Here is a 19497-nt window from a genome sequence, read left to right as displayed (position 1 = left end):
CACAATAATATGTAAAACCAGATGCTTCTTTTAATGTTTCCTGAAAAACTCAAATGCTCTCTCTCCTATTATAGAATTTTCTTTTAAAGAAAAGCAGTAAATTATGCTGCCGAAGATTCCATTATTTGCCACCAAAACTGTTCATGAACAAAGCCTCAGTAATCAATAGTTCTACTTGTTCCGGTCGCAGAACCATTGCAAACATGCCTGAAGATGTACACTGCAATGAGTATCTGAAACTATTGTAGCCAATCAAACTAGAAAATTACAAAACAAGGCAGTTCAGAGGGAGGAATCCAATGTACCTTCACCTAATAACCTGGCACCTAAAGCATGCCAGCACAGGTAATCAAGTGTGATCAGTAGCTTGAGGTCCGTCAGGGTTAACTGGATAACGCCATAAAAATGTACTGGGATTGTGATGGTTGATGAACCCATTTCTGTTCAACCTTATGTTGCCATCCACATAATTTATGTTTATTTTAATGATTTGGGCATTCCAGAGCCAGACATACTGAGGAAGCTGTCACTGGTTGGCACTTCTAAGTTAAGCATTGCAAAGGGCCATGCAACGCAACCATCTCTACTAATTAATTATCTCATACCATTGAAAAGATCTATCATAAGGGAATTTGAGTCGCTGGGAATGGCCGCGATTTCAGGGGGGGCTGCAGTATGAAATAATCCTTGTGATTGAGGGAAATTAGGGTCAGAAAGAGATACCAAGTCTCAGAGAGAAAAAAAAAACCTTTAAAGATATTCGCTCTGGAAAGCAAAGGTGCACCAGATGAGGTTTGTTGGAGGAGTGACTTAGTAGCCATGTGACAGGACAAGGTATGAGCACCATCTAGTGGAAAGGATAAGATATGAGAGGCCTGTAAATGAACCATAACCACAAACACAGAAATTCACATTATAAATGTTTATATACTTTTAATAAACACTGACATTAAGGAGTTACTCAAAATTCATGACAAAATTTGTGCATAAGCATCGCAAACCGTACACCTACTTTATAATATGATTGGTTGCAAGGATTAGTGAGTATTAGCTGTAAGGCGTGTTTGGATCAACTTGAAGTGTTTTCTCTGGAGCATCAGAGGCTGAGAGGAGACGTGATAGAAGTATACAAAATAATGAGAGGCATAGATAGGGTAAACAGTCAGAACCTTTCTCCCAGGGTAGAAATATCAAATAGCTTTAAGGTCAGAGAGGAAAAGTTTAAGGGGACAAGTTTTTTTTTGTTGTAGTGGGTGCCTTAAATACACTGCCAGAGATGGTGGTGGAACAGATACATTTGTATGTTCCTGTGATGTGCTGTTCTGTGTTTTATGTACAGAAAATATGGAAATATTGCTTTCCTCTATCTTAAACTTTTAAACCTTAAATTCTTTGCCGATCTTAAGCATTGAATTGAATTCTGAACAAAGTTAAGAGTTCTGTTAGTAAGTGGGTATTCATGAGAGGAATCAGTGTTATTGTCAAGCAAATGCCGCTCTGGTAAGAATTCAATTTTACTGCTTAAGTCGAACAAATGTTCTCATTTATTGTGATTGTCGGACAGCTTTTATGGTTACCAGATCCAGATATGAAAATAATTAAGAACAGCTGAGAGAACGAAAGTCTTATTAGAGTCTTTCGAATTTCAATAAAGATAATTACAGCTATGGAAAAGAGCAGTAGGTTTTATTTTAAAATATGGGTTAATTAGGAGTTTACTCTTGGACACCTGTAGCCAATTGTCCCCAAGCTTTTCAGATCAATTGGAAATGCCCAGATTATTAACTTATCTTCACACTGCCCACGGTCAGTTCGTGAGACAAGGTCAGTACGCAGCTAGAGGGGTTAGAGCAAGTGATTCATTTCTAAGAGAGGCTTCAGGATAGATAGTGACAGCAAAATCCATGAAATCAGTGGAGAGTTGTTGCAGTAACAGGGGAGGGAGAAAATACTAAAGGTTCAACAGTCTATGTGAACTACAATAGCTTCCATTTATGCAGCACATTTAACGTAGTATAAACTTCGCAAGGCAATCACAAAGGCATTATCCAAGAAAATGATGCTGAGCCACATGAGGACATTCTTTTGGGACATTTTATCAGAAGGAAATAAAGAATGGGAAAGGCAGACAGATTTTAGAACTTTGGCCCCTGCCAATGACGAAGCTATTAAATTCAAGGATTCTCAAGAGAAGTACAGATACCTCATGGATTATGGATCTGCGAAGAGCAGATTTGAAACAATCAAAGCACTGCTTAACTGGGACCTGCTGTCAGCCAGCACGCAGATAGGTGTTGGTTAAAGGGTGATTTGTGTTAGTTATAACACTAGCACCAGAGCTTTGTATGACCTTGTTTATAGAGCAGAGTAGTCCTTGAAAAGTAAAAACTGAAATTATAAACAACCTTTCATCCCCAAAATCATTGAATGTGTAGTCTAAGAACAGCATCGGATGATACATTTATCTACATAAATACAAAAATATTTTTTTAAGTACCTATTTGTGAAACCATTATTCTACACTGATTTTCTATAATGTGTTCACTTATAGTAATTTACTTATGCAACAAAGTAAAATATACAATGGATCTTTAGTAAAACAAGGTGAAATGTGTATTCGGAAACAGGCATTCACTTTTTGAAGGAGTTAAAGTCCATTGGAAATCTATGAACAATGTTGAAACCAAAGTTGCCAGTGGTCATTTTGCCACAATTACAAATCTGATGCAACTATTTTCTCAACTAAAAAGTCAGACCAGAAAGTCAATGAAAATCACTGGGATTGAATCTTCTGTCCCATTGCTTAAACCACAATCAGAAGTACATGGCACTCAGAATCTCTCCACCAGTATCATCATTGCAGGATAATAGATGGTTGATAGCGAGCTGCAAAGGAGTGATTTAACTCAACAAATGTGTTGACAACACAAACCACAAAAAAAGCTTGAGTAGTTCATGAACGTCAGCATATCCTGACTACTAATTTACTGCCCAAATTTCATAGCAAGAGATTGCATGTGTTTTGCAACTCTTGCTGATTTACTTACATTCTGTTTACAGGGCATTGAGAGTGGAAAGGTTGGTCAGGCATCGATAAAACAGCAATGAAATACTGCAAGGCAGCCCAAAGGTGCAGGGTTGTGGCAATCAAACTTGAAGATGTGTGAAGGTTCCCTTGTAAGTGCTGACACACATCTAAGAAACTCCAGGCTAACTTTTGTGGCAGTCACCCAAATGAAAGCAAAGCCAGTAACAGAAGTAATGAGTAAAACAAAGGCGGCCAGAAAAAGACAATTACATGAACATCTTATGTTTCCCTCATGGATCCTCAGGTCACCTCCAGATTCAGGAACAGCTTCATCCCCAGGGCCGTAGCTGCTATGAACCGGTCCTGCTGAGCCGGATGGTCACATTGCACAGCGAACCGGCACCGATCTATTTGCACTTTATTCTGTTTTAAAACTGATCTAATTTGTTTCATTGGGTTGTTTAAATTAATACTGATAGCTAATTAATTTATTGCATCGTATGGGAGGCGCATTCCCAATCTCGTTGTACCCCTGTACAATGACAATAAAGATATATTGTATTGTATTGTATAGACAGAAAATTTCTTGTGTACACACTAATGAAGTCATATGGGCACTTAGACCGTTCTCCCACTCATTCCCTACACCCTTGTAAACTTTTTTTAAAAAATTGAGGACATCTACCCGATTTCCTTTATTATTGCAACAAATATCCAGTCAGTCTCTTGTGTCTCCCTTTATTGGTGAACACATTTCCACCAAATAGTCAAGATCACAGTACATGTGTTAAACAAAAATTCTCTGCTTATTTTTTATCTTAGTTCTGTGTTGCATGGTTACTGGCTCATCTACCTCTGCAGTATTACTCCACATTTACTCCATCAAAACTCTTTGCCATTTTGAACACAGATTCAAAACTTTCACAAAAGTACAATTCGCAAAATTTTAAGAAATTTCAGGATAATACACCACAAGGCTGGTCTCATCAGAAGAGCCAAAACAATTTCTCGTTACAATCATTCACTGAACATGAACAGATTTTCCAAGAGTTTCGTAAGAGCATTCCATTAAAAATAAACTCAAGTGCAGAAAAACCATTTGAAAGTTGAGAACATGCTCAAGCTGGGCCTGTCTGTGGTACATGGAGAACAGAGAGCATGGTAAAGAGAGGCAGGTGGAGAATGGTCCAGGGTATTGCGTGTCTGTTACTGGGATCCGCATGGTGGGGTCTTACTGGGGAGGAAATTGATTAGTCCAGCTGAATTCAAACCAAGAAATGTAATTGTTAAGAATTCTGCCAAACTGCTTCCCTGGTCCAGGCAGTAAATACTCAAGATAAGTAATGGATCACGTGGCAGTAATTTCACCAAATCCTGTTCCAGAGCTGGAATGCTCAGGCCATCATTGACCCAAACTAACTTAGGCCAAGAATCCAATCTTGGTGATGTGTGTGACTCATCTGTGGCAAGCCATGTGCTTATTCATCAAGGCCACAGACCTTTTGTGTTAAGTGACAGAGTTTTTAAGCACAAGTCCTATCAAGCACTGTCCAATCCACATTATCTTATCTTCATATTCCATGATGCTATGTGGAATTATTGTGTTTTAACTGACTTACTGCCATTTAGAGTGGGGTAGCAAGCATTGTTTCAAGTGGAATTTGATAGACAAACTCAGTATGCAAATTATTTTATTACATGCAATATGTATCCAAAGCTAAACCATTAAAAAACTGTTTTAGATTTTGAAGTTCATCTGTATTGGATGAATTATTGCTCTAATGATCATACTTCAAAGCATCATAGGCAAAATGGTGCAGATGGCAGATGGGCATCATCGCGACATTTTCCCCAGACCTAACTAGGACATCAAGGCAAAGTCACAACAGTGGTTCAGAGGTTTCATACCAGAAAGTAGAGAAACTTAAAACCGAGAAAATTCCGTCCACATGGTTAAGAACTGAACGTCCATTGCCAATGCCCTAGACAGTCAGTGTCCTTAGAACGGGCAACCCATTAAAGTGGAATAAAGAACAAGGAAACAGCAGCAATTTGTAGACCAGAGCAGCATTTTGTAACCCGTGACATAAAAGTGAGGAGGGAAGCCACTGATATTGTACAGAACACTTAACGGTAGTCCAGAAGAGGTTTTGAAAGTGAGAAGAATGGAAAGGCAACGTGGCCTTCAGTATGTTAAGAGATGCAGGAATTGACCACTATTGTCAGAGTGCAGTTTCTCGGGACAAAGAAGGGTTGAAGGAACAGGTCTGGTACCAGTGCTAGGACATTTGGTTGGATGCTACTCTCTTGAATAAGGAAGCAAGCATACTTACATTTTAAGATTTTTAAACATTAGAATCTAAAAATGTATGATGACAAAGGGAGCTCTTAACAATTTTGGATTACAATAAAATAGTATGGCAGGAAAAAGGAACTGCAAATGCTGGTTTACAAAAAAATGAGTAACTCAGCGGACCAGGCACAATCTCTGGAGAACATGGATAGGTGATATTTTGGGTCTGGACCTTTCTTCAAACGCATGGTGTCAAAAATATGCTGTAATGCCCAGGTTCAGGAGCAGTTTTTTCACTACAACCATCAGGCTATTGAACTCTACAACCTCCAAATAGGTTCTGAACTACATAGATTTGGGGACATTGTTTTTATCTTTGTACTATTATTGTTTGTATGCATACAAACTGAAGTCTTTTTGTTGTTTGTTATGGTGTTTACAGAGTACTATGTATACATATATCTGTTGCACTGCTGCAGGTAAGAATTTCATTGTTCTGTTTTGGGACAAATGACAATAAAACACTCTTGACTCGAGCTTTTGTGCACAGTACAGCTAATTGCATCGTGTTAAAGAATACCAACTCCTCCAAAATAAGACAACCTTTTAGGAAATGCATAAATATCCAACAAAATTGTCATTAATGCATTTTTTGATCAATGCAGAAACAATACAAGACTCAATTGAAAAGGGCCATCATTTTATACTGCTCCCAAGTGTCATTTCTGGATATTTTTATTGTGTGTAAACTTTTTAGGAAATCAGATACAATACATGCCTGTGTGTAATAATGCTTCATGGCAGTTAATGATGATTTGATCAACTGACCAATAATTAATCCATTCTGTTATCTCCAAAGTCTGACCCCAAAATAAATGCAGTAACAAAAATAGTACTACAAGCAGATCAAACATTAGAACTGCATTCTTCTCAGATATATGTTTTTTTCAAGTAGCACCTCACAGACAATCTGAAGATTGACAACCAATGGTAACTACAACTTTTCATAATGGTGTAGAGTCTCTTGGTCTCCCTGTTAAAATACAGCAGGACTGATTTAATAAGAATGATCAAGAGATCAGGGGACCGATGAACATTAAACACAAGGCAAACCGGGTTTAAAAATCACCTTCCATCCATGGAAATGCAGCATCTCTACGGGTACCTGAAGGCTAACAGCCAAGAGAAAATCCAAGATCTAAAGAAAATAAATTGGGTGGAAAGAGCACAAGTGGCCCAGCAACATGAAGATAACAAAAAATGCTGGAAACATTCAACAGGTTGGGTAGCATCTGGGGAAAGAGAGACTTGACATTTCAGGTGGAAGATCTTTCATTAGAATGGGGAAGCAGAGGAAACAAGTAACTAACAGGGCTGCATCATATTACCCCAGCCCTTCCCTTAACTTTCTCACTGAAATGCTACACTTCATCTTCAACAACCTCCCTTTTGGAGAAGAGCTAACTGCTTAAGTCACGCACCTCAACTCCAGAATCAGAGTTCAAGTTAAAATCTTTGGTCTGGCATAATTTTTATGTTCTACCAAGTTCTACCAAGTGATATAGATCACCAGACTACCGACATCAAGTTCCTCAAGAACTGCAGGCATTGCACCCACAACATCCTCCAACCCCACTGGTAAGATAAGCCAGACAACATCCACAAACTCACCCTGAACAATATCCCCAGCACTGCAGCCCCAATTACACTCACTTCGCTCTGGTGGGTGACCCATGTCGTTCATATTCCTGACATGAGGTCCTCTGGATTCCACCATGACAAGGGATTACCAGGTGGACAGTAAAAATGATCCAAGGAACTTCCCAAAGCCTCCTTTGTAATTGATGCAATAGATTCCATCTGCAGTTGCTGCTTGACCCATCTGAGTTCCCCCAAAAGTTTGGTTTTTTGCACACTTTAGTTTGATTACCATCAATGTTGTTTTAAGTGTGTTATTCACGATACTTAGATTATGTAGCGATTTAAGCACCATGACAAATAAAACCAAAATAAAATGAAGTGAAATATTCTGGAATCGAAAGCTCAATCCTCCATGCAATAAGCTCAACAATGTCACTACTTGCCAAATCCAAGCCAAACTATATCATTATCAGGAAAGAGTCTCATTACAAAACAAGGGAAGGCTGTTGAATTATTCACACTCTGGCCTCTTTGCAAAAGTTTATTTATTCAGTTTGCTGATATGTCAATACCTTTTGCTCTTCTTGGATGCTGACTGACCAATGTTAATTTCTCTGTTTGCTTAATACGTCCCACGTTTGCAGCTTATTCATTGTTTTTGTTTTACATCATTGCGACCTGTTAATCTCCTGAGGAAAGATTGTGCAAAGTTTTCCTTGCCCCTCTTCCTAAAGGTCAATCTGGTGAAACTGGCCTTCAAAACCTGTTAACCCCATATCTACATTATTCATCCCTGACCATTCCTCTCCCTCTACCCTGACATTTCCCACAGCCCAGGCAGCTCAGAAGCCGATATGTTCCACAGGGCACTAAATTATTCCTGTCTGTCCACTATCTTTATAACCTTTAATCCCATTCCTATCCAGATATTCACACAACTCTTCTTGCCAAAAGGTGTTAATCAACAGAGAATTAACTGTTTTAGCTGGGGAACCCTTGCACATATTTTAGCCAGGGTGCATGACACAGGAGGTCCCAGAAAGGGGAAGGAGAAAAAAACATCCTGAGGAACCAAAGGGGGGATGAGTATAGAAAACTTTTAAGCCTAAAGAATATTTCAAATTCCAGCACTCTGATCTTAAATAAGCAGTGCTGCCATAGCGAAGAGATTTCAGGCAGGCTAAAATCTTAGAATAGCTTCCTTAAAAACTACAAAATTATCACGCACACAAAAAAAAATTCCAATGCGGTAATCTGAAGAAAACTTACTCCACAATAAACTTTGAGCTCAATTCTGGAGGCTGGGAGTCTAACAATCTGTCGAATATGCTTGAAAATAACACTAAACCTGCCATTTGCAATATTTATTTTACATTAGTCGCCACTAATTTGGGCACTTCTGCATTCACTGTGGGATTTACTGTTGCTTTGGTGAGTGACACCTCCGCTTTTAAAAACAAAGGATACAATAAATAAAAACCCTGCATCAGTTGACTATCCCCTTTGAGGGAAGAGAACATTGTTTTTTAAACTAACTTGTTATTTTATTCAACATTGATATTCATCACACACTACTCTGAATTCTCCCCAATCAAGTCATAAATATCTGATCACAAACACAACAAAAACATTCATGAATTTGCCAAACATACTTCTATTGTCTAATATTTTTTTCAAATTTTATCTTTATCTCAAAAAAAGACCCATTTTGCAGGTACAATACCCAAATCGAAAAGGCGAGAAGGCGTTTTTGTATTTAATTTAGAGAGTTATATACATTAAGTAGCAAAATAACAGATCCAGTAACATGAGAAACATTCATCACCAAGTGATACTTAACTCTCCAACCATTTATTTTCGAAACATAGAAACATAGAAAATAGGTGCAGGAGTAGGCCATTCGCCCCTTCGATCCAGCACAGCCATTCAATATGATCATGGCTGATCATCCAGAATCAGTACACCGTTCCTGCTTTCTCCCCATATCCCTTGATCCCGTTAGCCTTAAGAGCGAAATCTAACTCTCTCTTGAACACATCCAGTGAACTGGCCTCCACTGCCTTCTGTGGCAAAGAATTCCACAGATTCACAACTCTCAGGGTGAAAAAAGTTTTTCCTCATCTCAGTCCTAAATGGCCTACCCCTTATTCTTAAACTGTGACCACTGGTTCTGGACTCCCCATCATCGGGAATTTTTTTCCTGCATCTAGCCTGTGCAATAATAATAATTTTATATGTTTCTATAAGATCCTCTTTCATGCTGCACCATTCCAGTGAATATAAGTCCAGTCGATCCATTCATTCATCATTTTAAATAATACTGGACTGACTTTGACCCGTTGGGTCCAAATCTCTCCCACAACTGACGATCCTGCGGGCCTGGCAACCCGTGGACGAGCGAGGGGGGACGAGGAAGGGAAGAGGGAGCACTGACCTCGGCCCCGTGCCACCAGCGCTACAGCCCAAGCGAGCCGTGGACCTGAAGCCTCTCCTGCCGCTTGGCGGCAAAGGGCGGCGATGGGCGATGACGGCCATCTTGTTGGACCCTCTGCCGCCGCCTCTGCCACTGCATTGCACCACGGGAGGAAGGTCAGGCGCGGGGCACACTATATGGGCGCCGGTCCTCCCGGCTGGGGGGGGGGCGCATTTATTAACGTTTGTTAAGAAATTTGTTTTTAATAAGTAACAAAAGTTGATTTATTGAGACCGCGGGGGAATGGTGAGTAGGGTGGGCCTAAAATTGTCGCGCTATCATGTACTGTTTTCGCTGTATTTCCGGATCAAAACGGCACAAACAAACATACAGGATAAACATAGGGGGGAACAAACATGATGAGAGTTTTAGTAATACATAGATATTGAATGGTAAAGCAGGGAACCATACAATCAGGACAACAGGTTTATTATGCTGTTGTTAATGTTTTAGCACAAGCCAGGTGGAGACTGTAATCTATACAGGTGAAACTTACAACGGGCAGTTTCTTTACTTTTTGCCATTAATCACATCACGCCAGGGGCCAGTATAGTGGCAGAGAGCCAATAGCAGTCGCACCAGGTTCACATTTCTTTGTTGCAGTATAAAAACTGAACAAACTAATTATTTTCATAACTGGATTATGCCAGAACTAAATTGGCACCGTATTATACAGGAATTTAGCAGAATGCCTTTTGAGTGCTACGATCATACTGTTGCCGATGCTGAGCGTGCCATCGAAAAGATAACACAGTCCATGAACAGGAATACAAATCGTGGCTTCAAAATTGTGTGGCCGCAGTTATTCCGACTGCTGCTGAATCTTCCCTGTAGTTTAAACAGCACTGACAGCCAGAGGTTGTACAATATAACATGCCATTGCGAAAGTGAGCAGCCATCACATTCGGTAATAATTTCATAATATTATCAACAAAAAAAGCTTTTCACTGTACCTCAGTACATGTGACAATAAACTAAACTGAAATGAACCGGACAATATTAGAAATCTAAACAATCACAAAAGACTGCAGATGCTGGAATCTTGAACAAAAAAACAAATGCTGAAGGAATTCAGCAAGTCAACCAGCATCTAAGGAGAGAAATGGACAGGTCACAGTCTGAAGAAAAATCCCAACACAAAACATTATTTGTTCATTGCCTACCACTAATGCTGCCCAACCCATTGAGTTCCTCCAGCACTTTGTTTTTGATCTAAACAATTACTCTGACTAAAGAGTAAAAAGATCAAAAGTATTTCACCTGTGAACTAATAAAAGAGAAAAGGAGAGGTTGGATCTCAGCCATGATCTCTGTTTCTGACCGTTGACTAGTAACTACTCTTGGACATATTGTCCGATGGAGCTCAGATATGATGAACCAATTACCACCATCAGCTTTATTCACAAAATGCTGGAGTAACTCAGCAGGTCAGGCAGCATCTCAGGAGAGAAGGAATGGGTGACAGCATTTTGTGAATAAAGACCTTCGATTTGTACCAGCATCTGCAGTTATTTTCTTACACCACCATCAGCTCTATCGGGCAATTTTTCCCATCAGCTCTACAGGCAATAGCCTGGCAAAACCCTTCATCCTTGATTCCAGTACACAAAGTGGCCACTTGAACGAGATTCCATGGCACTGGAACCTGTGGAACTAAACTCCCCAATGAGTTTATACCTTTCAAGATTCATAAGAAAGAGGCAGAACCGAACCAAAGCATTTTACTTGCAATCTTTAGATGCAAATTAACATAGGAGGAGATCATACTAAAGGGTAAAAAATCAGATGGTGCCTCTGCAGCTTTACATTACGCAGGTAAACACATTTGTTTCATGTGTTTACAAGCAATATGATGAAAGCTATAAGGGCTAGACATCCAATTCTTCACTGTTCTCCTGCACATAAAAATAAAAGGACTGACTCTCCAGCTGAGAAAATACATCAAACATTATTTGCAGAAAGTATTTGCTAATGAGTGGTGACAATTTGTTAGATGTAATTATTTGAAACCTTATACTTCTCTGCATTCGGGATAGTGGTAGCATATGGGGTGGAGTGAGTGTTTAGAATTTACTAACACTCGATTTCAAACAGTTCGGGAACCCAGCAGAATCTCCACATCACCCACCTCCCCACCCAACCCCCCATTTATTAAGTCAGTGTGGATGATCTACAATGCACTCATCTCATGAGAGGTGTTTCCCTTGCACATGCTGAGCATCTATAATGGGAAACATCTTTTGTTCTACACCAAGAATGTCAGCTCTCAGGGTTCACCTTGGTAATATTTCAAAATAGACTGGAGGATAATTTTGCTTTTGAAAATTTACAACAGTTGTAAAGTTTTCATGAAAAATCAATTCATTATTGCAAAAGATTCAAGTAATTCAACTCTCATACCAAGTGCAGCAAAAACATCTGATGGAAAACCATGTCCACATTACACACCAAACTTTAAAAAAATGACAATCTAAATTAATTCAATTCCTTTTAAAAGGATCTTACTGGTCCCTTACAGAGCAGCTTCCAACATTATTTTTCCGTGAAATAATTGCATTTTTAGGAATTTAAAAAGGAAGACAACCATGACTCAACAGTGGTGTTTGCTGATGAAATCAATTCAAATGATTGAGCACAGTATGTGCAATGATTAGAAATGTACAGTTTAACCAACGATCACATCTCATTTGGCCTCAGTGTCAATTCTTATGGAAAGACAGGAATTAGACTGGGTCTCTCCTCAGAGTCAATGCTCAATGGCTCCAATTGATCGCTGAACCATTGTAAGTGTTAAACACACATTGGAAAAGGCTGGAATATGATGAACCTCAAACTCAAATAGTTGCTAACACTTACTGTATGATTTTACATGAAGAATGGCAACTTGAACATTGTAGCAGAGAGTGGGAGCAAGTAGATAACCATAATCATTTCCCAATAGAACAGGAGAAAAATCGTTAACAGGAATTCTAACTTCCCATCCACCTCACCAAAATTATTCAGAAAAACTAAAATCACCTCACAGACTGCACTCGCTGAACATACCATAGTTTTTGCAATTCTTTGTTGGGTAGTCACAGCACAGATATCAAACTAACTCCATCTAATGTAACAATTGTATATTCAGCTAAGTTAAGCTATGCTCAAAGTGGTGCAAATTCTTGGTTAAATGTTCACTCAGCACTCTGCACAGTAATGTGTCAACATCATGCTGAATAAGCCCCAGCTTGTTCAGATTACATTTTTCAGCAAATACATATGTCAATCGCCCAGCTAATAAACTAAAGACTAAAACCACATTGCAGTGTTTGTTTTGTTATTGCCACAATGTCAGCAGACACAAGTAAAACAGGATTTGAAAAGCCAGATTTGAGTGCATGTTCCTACGTATTGTACTATGTCTGTGCTGGCTGAATCCAAGCCAACCGATTATTTAATGTTCTATTGATTTACAGTTTGCATAACAATAAGTCAATTGTAAAACAATTAATTTATTCTTATCTAAATGATTGAAAATTATTAAATACTGTTTTCACTCACATCAAATATACACATATATATTTATATGTATACATATTCTACACACTGTTCTGATTCTTAAATGTATATCTGCTACAGTTCAATTATGAAACATAATTTTGCATTAAACATGTTGATTAATTTATGTTTCATCTCATTATTGTTTAGAGAAACTGCACATATCTTTGACATTGACTCGTCAACTTTCTATAGTGAGCACAGTTGGAAAACTTGTATCAATCTGTGGTGAGAAAGAAAATATCCTGAACACATCAGGTTGGAAAGATTGGGCTTATTTGAGAACAGAATACAGGATCCATAGTTAGCATATTTTAAAGAGTGTCAGTAAATGAGACTTTGATCTCGGTTACTTAAAGGTTTAAAAGTTACGCACAAAATTGTCTTTCGATTGAACTCAAATGACAAAATTGGTGTCTCACCCACTTTCTTTTTTTCTCCCCTTATGTGGGATTGTTGATCTTATTTAAACACATGCCCTGTCTCACGCACAGAGACGAAAGGTTGGTTCCCCCCATGCAATCAGACCCCTGTGATCCTTTACAGTTCACGATCTGAATCTCAGCGCTGAACGAATTTACAGAAGGAACAAAACATGTTTAAAGTGAAGTGGGTGTAGGGGAATATCATAAGGTTTCCTTACCTTGGTTTCCCTTACTTCCCGCAGTGCTGAGTAGGTTTAAGAGAAGGAGAAACAAACAGTAGCAGCCGGACAGACGATTAGCCTCTATTCTGCTCTGCATTTTCAGATGTCTTTCGGGGAAGGGATGCAACGCGATTTTTTTTGTTGTTGTTTCGTCTTCTTTCTCTCTCTTTCTCTCTCTCTCACTCACTCACTCTCTTCTAAGAGGTCCTGATGGAGCTGAAATGAACCTCGGTCGGATCAGTCAGATCGCCCTCTGTGGGATCAGGAGGATTCGCTGTGTCCTGATCATCGCTGCGAGCTACAACACAAGGTCTGGAGGGAGGGAGGGAGGGAGGGAGGAGAGGGGGTGGGGGAAAGAGAGAGAGAGAAGGAGAGAGAGAGAGAGAGAGAGACACACACACACAAGAGAGGGAGGAAGAGCGGAGATGGAGAGTCGGTGGACCTAACAAAGGGGGAGGAGGGAGACACTCACACGCAATGCTTCCAGTATCTGCAGGAATTTACAATCAGCTGCTGCTGCCCAGAGAAAATTCCTGCCTGAGACACAGAGTGGGGAAGAGAAAAAAAAAAGGCTGGAGGACTTCCAGTCTCCATGGAAACGGCTTCTTTGGGATCAGGAGGTCAGAGCAGGACCATGTGCAATCAATGGATCGATAAAGGCAGGATCATGTCGCCGGGCCGGGCCGACCATTGGAAGCTGCACAAATCCAGTAGTGACTGAATGGACCCCCGGCCTCTGCCACTCAGAAGCAAGTGAAACAGCGGGGAGGGAGGGAGGGGGGTTAAAGCACAGATTAGTCTGGTTTAGAGCGCACACAGCGCCTATGGGGTTTTTGTTTTGCTGTTGTTGTTGAATTATTCAACACAATTCGCGGTCATCCAGCCGATAAAACTAAGAACTTGAACTAGCGAGGGAGCAGTTGTGTGAGAGAAAAAAAAAACACAAAACCTCTGATTAAACTACCGCCTGTGAGTTTGCAACAATCTCTTTTTTTGTTGAGTTCAATTAAGGCCAGTCCCGTCCAGCGAGAGGCGGCGGCAACAGCAGAGAGGGACGGAGAATGTAAAATGTTAAACCAAGAGTGTGTGGGCACCCGGGACAGGTCATTCTCACCTTCTGTCTCCTTTCTCTGTTCGTTTTCTTATTTATCTATTTATTCACTTCCCTATGTCTGAAAAGCGCTATATAAATGTAATACATTATTATTATTATTATTATTATTCTCCCACCCAAAGGACAACACCGTCCCCTACACTCTCAGCCGAAAACAACATTGTTTTGATTGCTCTCCACTCCCCGCCCTTGCCCATCTAAAAATGTCAAGGAAGCCGGTCACCGTGACAGTAAACCACCTCATTGTGAGGAGGGTGGAGAGAGGGGGGCATGTAGTGAAGAGGTGGGACAGGTTAATCCTCCACCACCACCACCCCCCCCCCCCCCCCCCCCCCAACAACACAACACAACATAACAACACAAACGAGCTTTCATCTCATTCATCCTTCAATTGAGCGAGGAGATCGACGGACAACTTTGAGGAGAGAACTTCTTTTTTTTCTCCCATTAATGTGAAACACTTCTGGGGGGGGGGGGGGAAATGTATTTGCAACCAGTCATAATTTAAAACATTCAGCCTTCCCCTCGCTAACCCTTCCATTGGATGCTGTTCCTTAAATAAACTAATTGCTCTTGACCAATGTATCAATATTTGGCGGGAAAATGAAAGGCTAAAAGAATCGAAAGTTCCATTTGGCAAAAGTGTTGTGACAAAGAAATTCTGGTAAATCTTGGAGGTGTATTACTTGAGTTGGCATCAAGCCCTGTAGCAGTATATTTGATGACAAAAAAAATCATCCCATTAGATGATATAACTAATCTACAGAGAAGTATTATAAACTAGAGTAATCATAAGGTCTGCTCCAGTGATAATGTTCCCTTAATATTTGTGCTCCTCTGTATGTGAGTGCCTATGAAGCAAGGCTTGGCTAGCATGTCGGCTAAGGTGGGATATTCTTCTGTCACCCATTGTCTGCCATTCAAGCAAGCAAAAAGTAAACAAAAACAAAATGATTAGAGGCAGATACAAGGAACTGCAGATGCTGGTTTGCCAAAAAAGGCAAAGTGCTGGAGTACCTCAGTGGGTCAGGCTGCAAGTCTGGGGAACAGGGATAAGGGACTTTTCAGGTTGGAGCCCTTCTTGGGGGGCGAGGGGAGGGGGAGGGGGAGGGGGGGCAGGACAAAGCATGGCAGGTAATAGATGGATACAGGTGAGAGTGGTTTTGATTTGCAGACGGGTGGACAAAGGCCCAGAGATGGAATGATGAGTGGCTATGTTCACAGTAACAGAGGTGAGGGAAGCTGAAATTCAAAGCAGGGAAATTATGTTCATTCTATTTGTTAAATCATCGTCTCCCAACATCAATTGCGATTTTGCCAATCAGAGGTTTTGAGTTTAACGATCTCAACAGAGGAAAATCCCAGAGCAACACGCCTGTCCCTTTTCTAAATCTGTTTTAAAGGAACTTTAAGATAGAAATGAAATCATATTGATTAAATTCATGATAATTTGTGATTTAAAATTTATTGCCATATAATTTGAAAGTTGATGCTATATAATTAGTTGATATTAATAATCATGGCCATCAGGAATGATGGGCAATTTCTGGAATCTATCTTTCTTTACAATGCTAAATGTTGAAGCATTTTGGATCCTAGGTTTCTTAATCATTGCGTTACTGATCAATCAGTTAGAGACCATATGCTGCAGGGTGAGGAAGGATTCCTTTGAGGCAGGGCTGCACATCATCAGCCACAAATTCATTGATCCAGATTATGCTCAAATATACCAGTCAGCTGCCCATCTGCATCATCGGCAAATCGTCCTTTGATTTTTTTTTTTCCTGGAGAAGCATCACACAATGAAACTGGATTTGCATTAAGATAGTGTAACCAGCTGTGGTGTTTGTTCTTCCTTATTCAGAGCAAATATTAGACTTTTATGTACAACATCTAAAGTCAGTTACAAATCACAAAAATAATGTGCATGCTAATGCAAGCACCAACTGTAAATATCACACAATTTGTAACAACATCAGGCTGGGGAACTGTTTTGGGACTTCTGTTTCCAATGCCCGAACAAGCGAACCATTTTCTCCTTTACATTACCACTGTCCATCCCAGTGTGCTCAGATAGAGTGTAAAGTTCTCTCAATATTCTCTCTCAATATGTTCCGCCAATATTCTACCTCTCATATCAAATATTATTGGAGCCCGCCTGAATGAGTCGACATTGTGCTGCCCAATATTAGTAATTAATCAATAACAGAGTAATTTTATGCGCATGCCTTGTAACAAATATGGTAAATATACCACCCGACCCTTAGCTTTCTCCCTTTTACCCTCCCTTTTAATCAATCCCTTTGTGACATTGCTTCCCCTGGTCACATCATAAACAGCAAGGAAAGGAATCCAACCAATTCCTGAGACTCCAACAATCTCAGAACATGTCATTCAAAAATGTTTGATTGTGGCCTGAAGATGACTTTCCTGCCTGTTTTGCTTCCTTCCTTGAGGGGATATGTTTGGCTTCTTCAAAGTGACAGGAATGAGAGAAGGAATTCAGCAGCATTGGGTGGGGCTCGTAATTGAATACACTTATTTTGCACAAGTATACAGTAATATAAATACAGAAGTGGTCACTTGAAACACTCTTGACACATGCACCAATTCAAGTTAATAGCATGTGTAAATATTCTGAAGCGTATTCAGTTTCAAGTTACATTGATTCTGATTCAATGTAATTGATCTTGCATAAGTGTAGCTTTAAAGAAACAGGTTCCAAATAAATAGTGTGGAAATAACTCTGACGGACCTGGAGGTTTACTGCCAAAATGTACAATACCTGGAGCTGTGATAACAGTGATGAGCCATTATTGGAGTTCATAAGTTCATAAGTTATAGAAGTAGAATTAGGCCATTCAGCCCATCAAGTCTACTCTGCCATTCAATCATGCCTGATCTATCTTTCCCTATCAACCCCACTCTCCTACCTTCTCCCCATGACCCCTGCCACCCTTATTTATCAAGAATCTGGGCCTTAAAAATACCCAATGACTTGGCCTCCCCTGCTGTCTGGCAATGAATTCCACAGATTCACCACTCTGACTAAAGAAATTCCTCCTCATCTCCTTTCTGAAGGTACATCCTTTTATTCTGAGGCTACAGCCTCTGGTCCTAGACTCTCCAGCTAGTGGAAACATCCTCTCCACATCCACTTTATCCAGGCCTTGCACTATCGGTAAGTTTCAATGAGGTCCCCCCTCATCCTTCTAAACCCCAGCGAGTACAGGCCCATTGCTGTCAAACGTCTATCATATGTTAACCCAATCATCCTTGGGATCATTGTCATAAACACATCTCACTGCTACTCTCTTTTAAGCTAGACATCTCACATTTAATCACTTTATTGTTGGTGTCTACCTTCAGGTGCCAACTTGTTGAGGTTCAGTATCCCTTGATGTATGTGTGTGTGTGTTCTTTTAGCTGTCACAATACTTGTTAAAACTCTCCTAATTTGTTTATGCACTTGTTCACCTGCTCTAAGGCTATGCCAATTCTACCTATAAGTGCTTGCTAAATGCAGGTCTATTTACATTAATTATCTACATTGATAAAGGTGGCATATAGATACTATGACATAATTTCTTGCAGCAAGTGATAAAGGTGATGGGTTTGGGAACTGCTGTTGGTGTATTCAATGCAAAGAACTGCTCAACTAAATGAACAGCAAAATGCATCACAATTTTCCTTTATTGCAACAGATTGCAAAATGAAACCTTCAATTCTTTTAGGCTTCCGGGCTGAACCTATGTTCTACTCGTGGAGGAGGGAAAGAATCTTCAGGCTGTTTGATAGAATGCCAATCAAGTGGGCTGCTTTGTCCTGTAGCTGCTTTGTCCTAAGAGGTGACAAGCTTTTTCACTGTTGCTGGAACTGCACATTCAGGGAAGAGAGGAGTATTCTGTCATGGTCCTGACTTTGGCCTTGCAGATGGTGGAAAACCTTTGGATTGTCAGGAAATGAATCACTCACCACAAGGTACCCAGCCTCTGACTAGCTTGCCTCGTCACAGTATTTACATGTCTGATCCCATTGATTTTTTGATGGGTCAATATAGAAGCTACATCACGCTCTGTGGGTACATTGGATCTTTAATCTTCTGCCATAATGCTAGATTTTAATCTAGAGTAAATGTGGACATAATTTCATTTATTAACTACAACATTTTGGCTGATACACAACAAAATCTCACCTTTATAAAAAAACTTTTAACTTCAGTCTGGGAAATCATATTTACCTAACTTAAAATAACATAGCATCGGAAATATTTCACCCAAATCATGCATCACAAGCTATTAGGAGGATATGTTAAAGCTAATATAAGAGGCATTTTATATTATGGGAGCTGGTTACTCTACTAACATCTGTTACATGTGAAAGTGGTATAGGGTATAACAGAAACACAGCATGCTGTCTTTAAACAGACATAACCCAAATGACTGATGGTGCTGATGATTATCAGTCCTTGTACCTGCAGTGGCCTGTGGTTACATTGTTATCAGCAATCTGATGTCTTAAATTGTCATATCCCATTGAAACAGAATCAGATACATTAACCATTAAAGTACCATTCAGCAGCATTGGTTAAATTAGCTGAATGTAATTCCACATTATGGCACTGTAGACACAGCAAGCCAAAATGACATAATTAGCAACTTTTTGATTTAACAAAGTTCACCGTTTCTCACAGTAATTACTGCTGTTGTCCTTATAATGAGAACGGGTTTTTTCAAAGTCATTAGATTTAAAACTACAAGTCGTA

General features: G+C 39.8%; 1 protein-coding gene across 2 annotated transcripts in view; it reads right to left on the bottom strand.

Annotated features, from left to right (window-relative positions):
- LOC144605411 (signal peptide, CUB and EGF-like domain-containing protein 3) overlaps window positions 1-14331 on the bottom strand; it is a 252372-nt gene extending 238041 nt beyond the window's left edge. For both annotated transcript variants that reach the window (XM_078420626.1, XM_078420627.1), the window contains exon 1: window positions 13616-14331. In XM_078420626.1, coding sequence (XP_078276752.1) covers window positions 13616-13715 — 100 coding nt within the window. In that variant the 5' untranslated portion in view covers window positions 13716-14331. The remainder of the gene's footprint in view (window positions 1-13615) is intronic.
- Window positions 14332-19497: the final 5166 nt, after the last annotated feature.

The sequence above is a fragment of the Rhinoraja longicauda genome, chromosome 24 (assembly GCF_053455715.1).
Source record: "Rhinoraja longicauda isolate Sanriku21f chromosome 24, sRhiLon1.1, whole genome shotgun sequence".
Lineage (NCBI taxonomy): Eukaryota > Metazoa > Chordata > Chondrichthyes > Rajiformes > Arhynchobatidae > Rhinoraja > Rhinoraja longicauda.
Note: the sequence above shows the minus strand (reverse complement) of the source record. Positions and strands in the feature narration are given on the sequence as shown.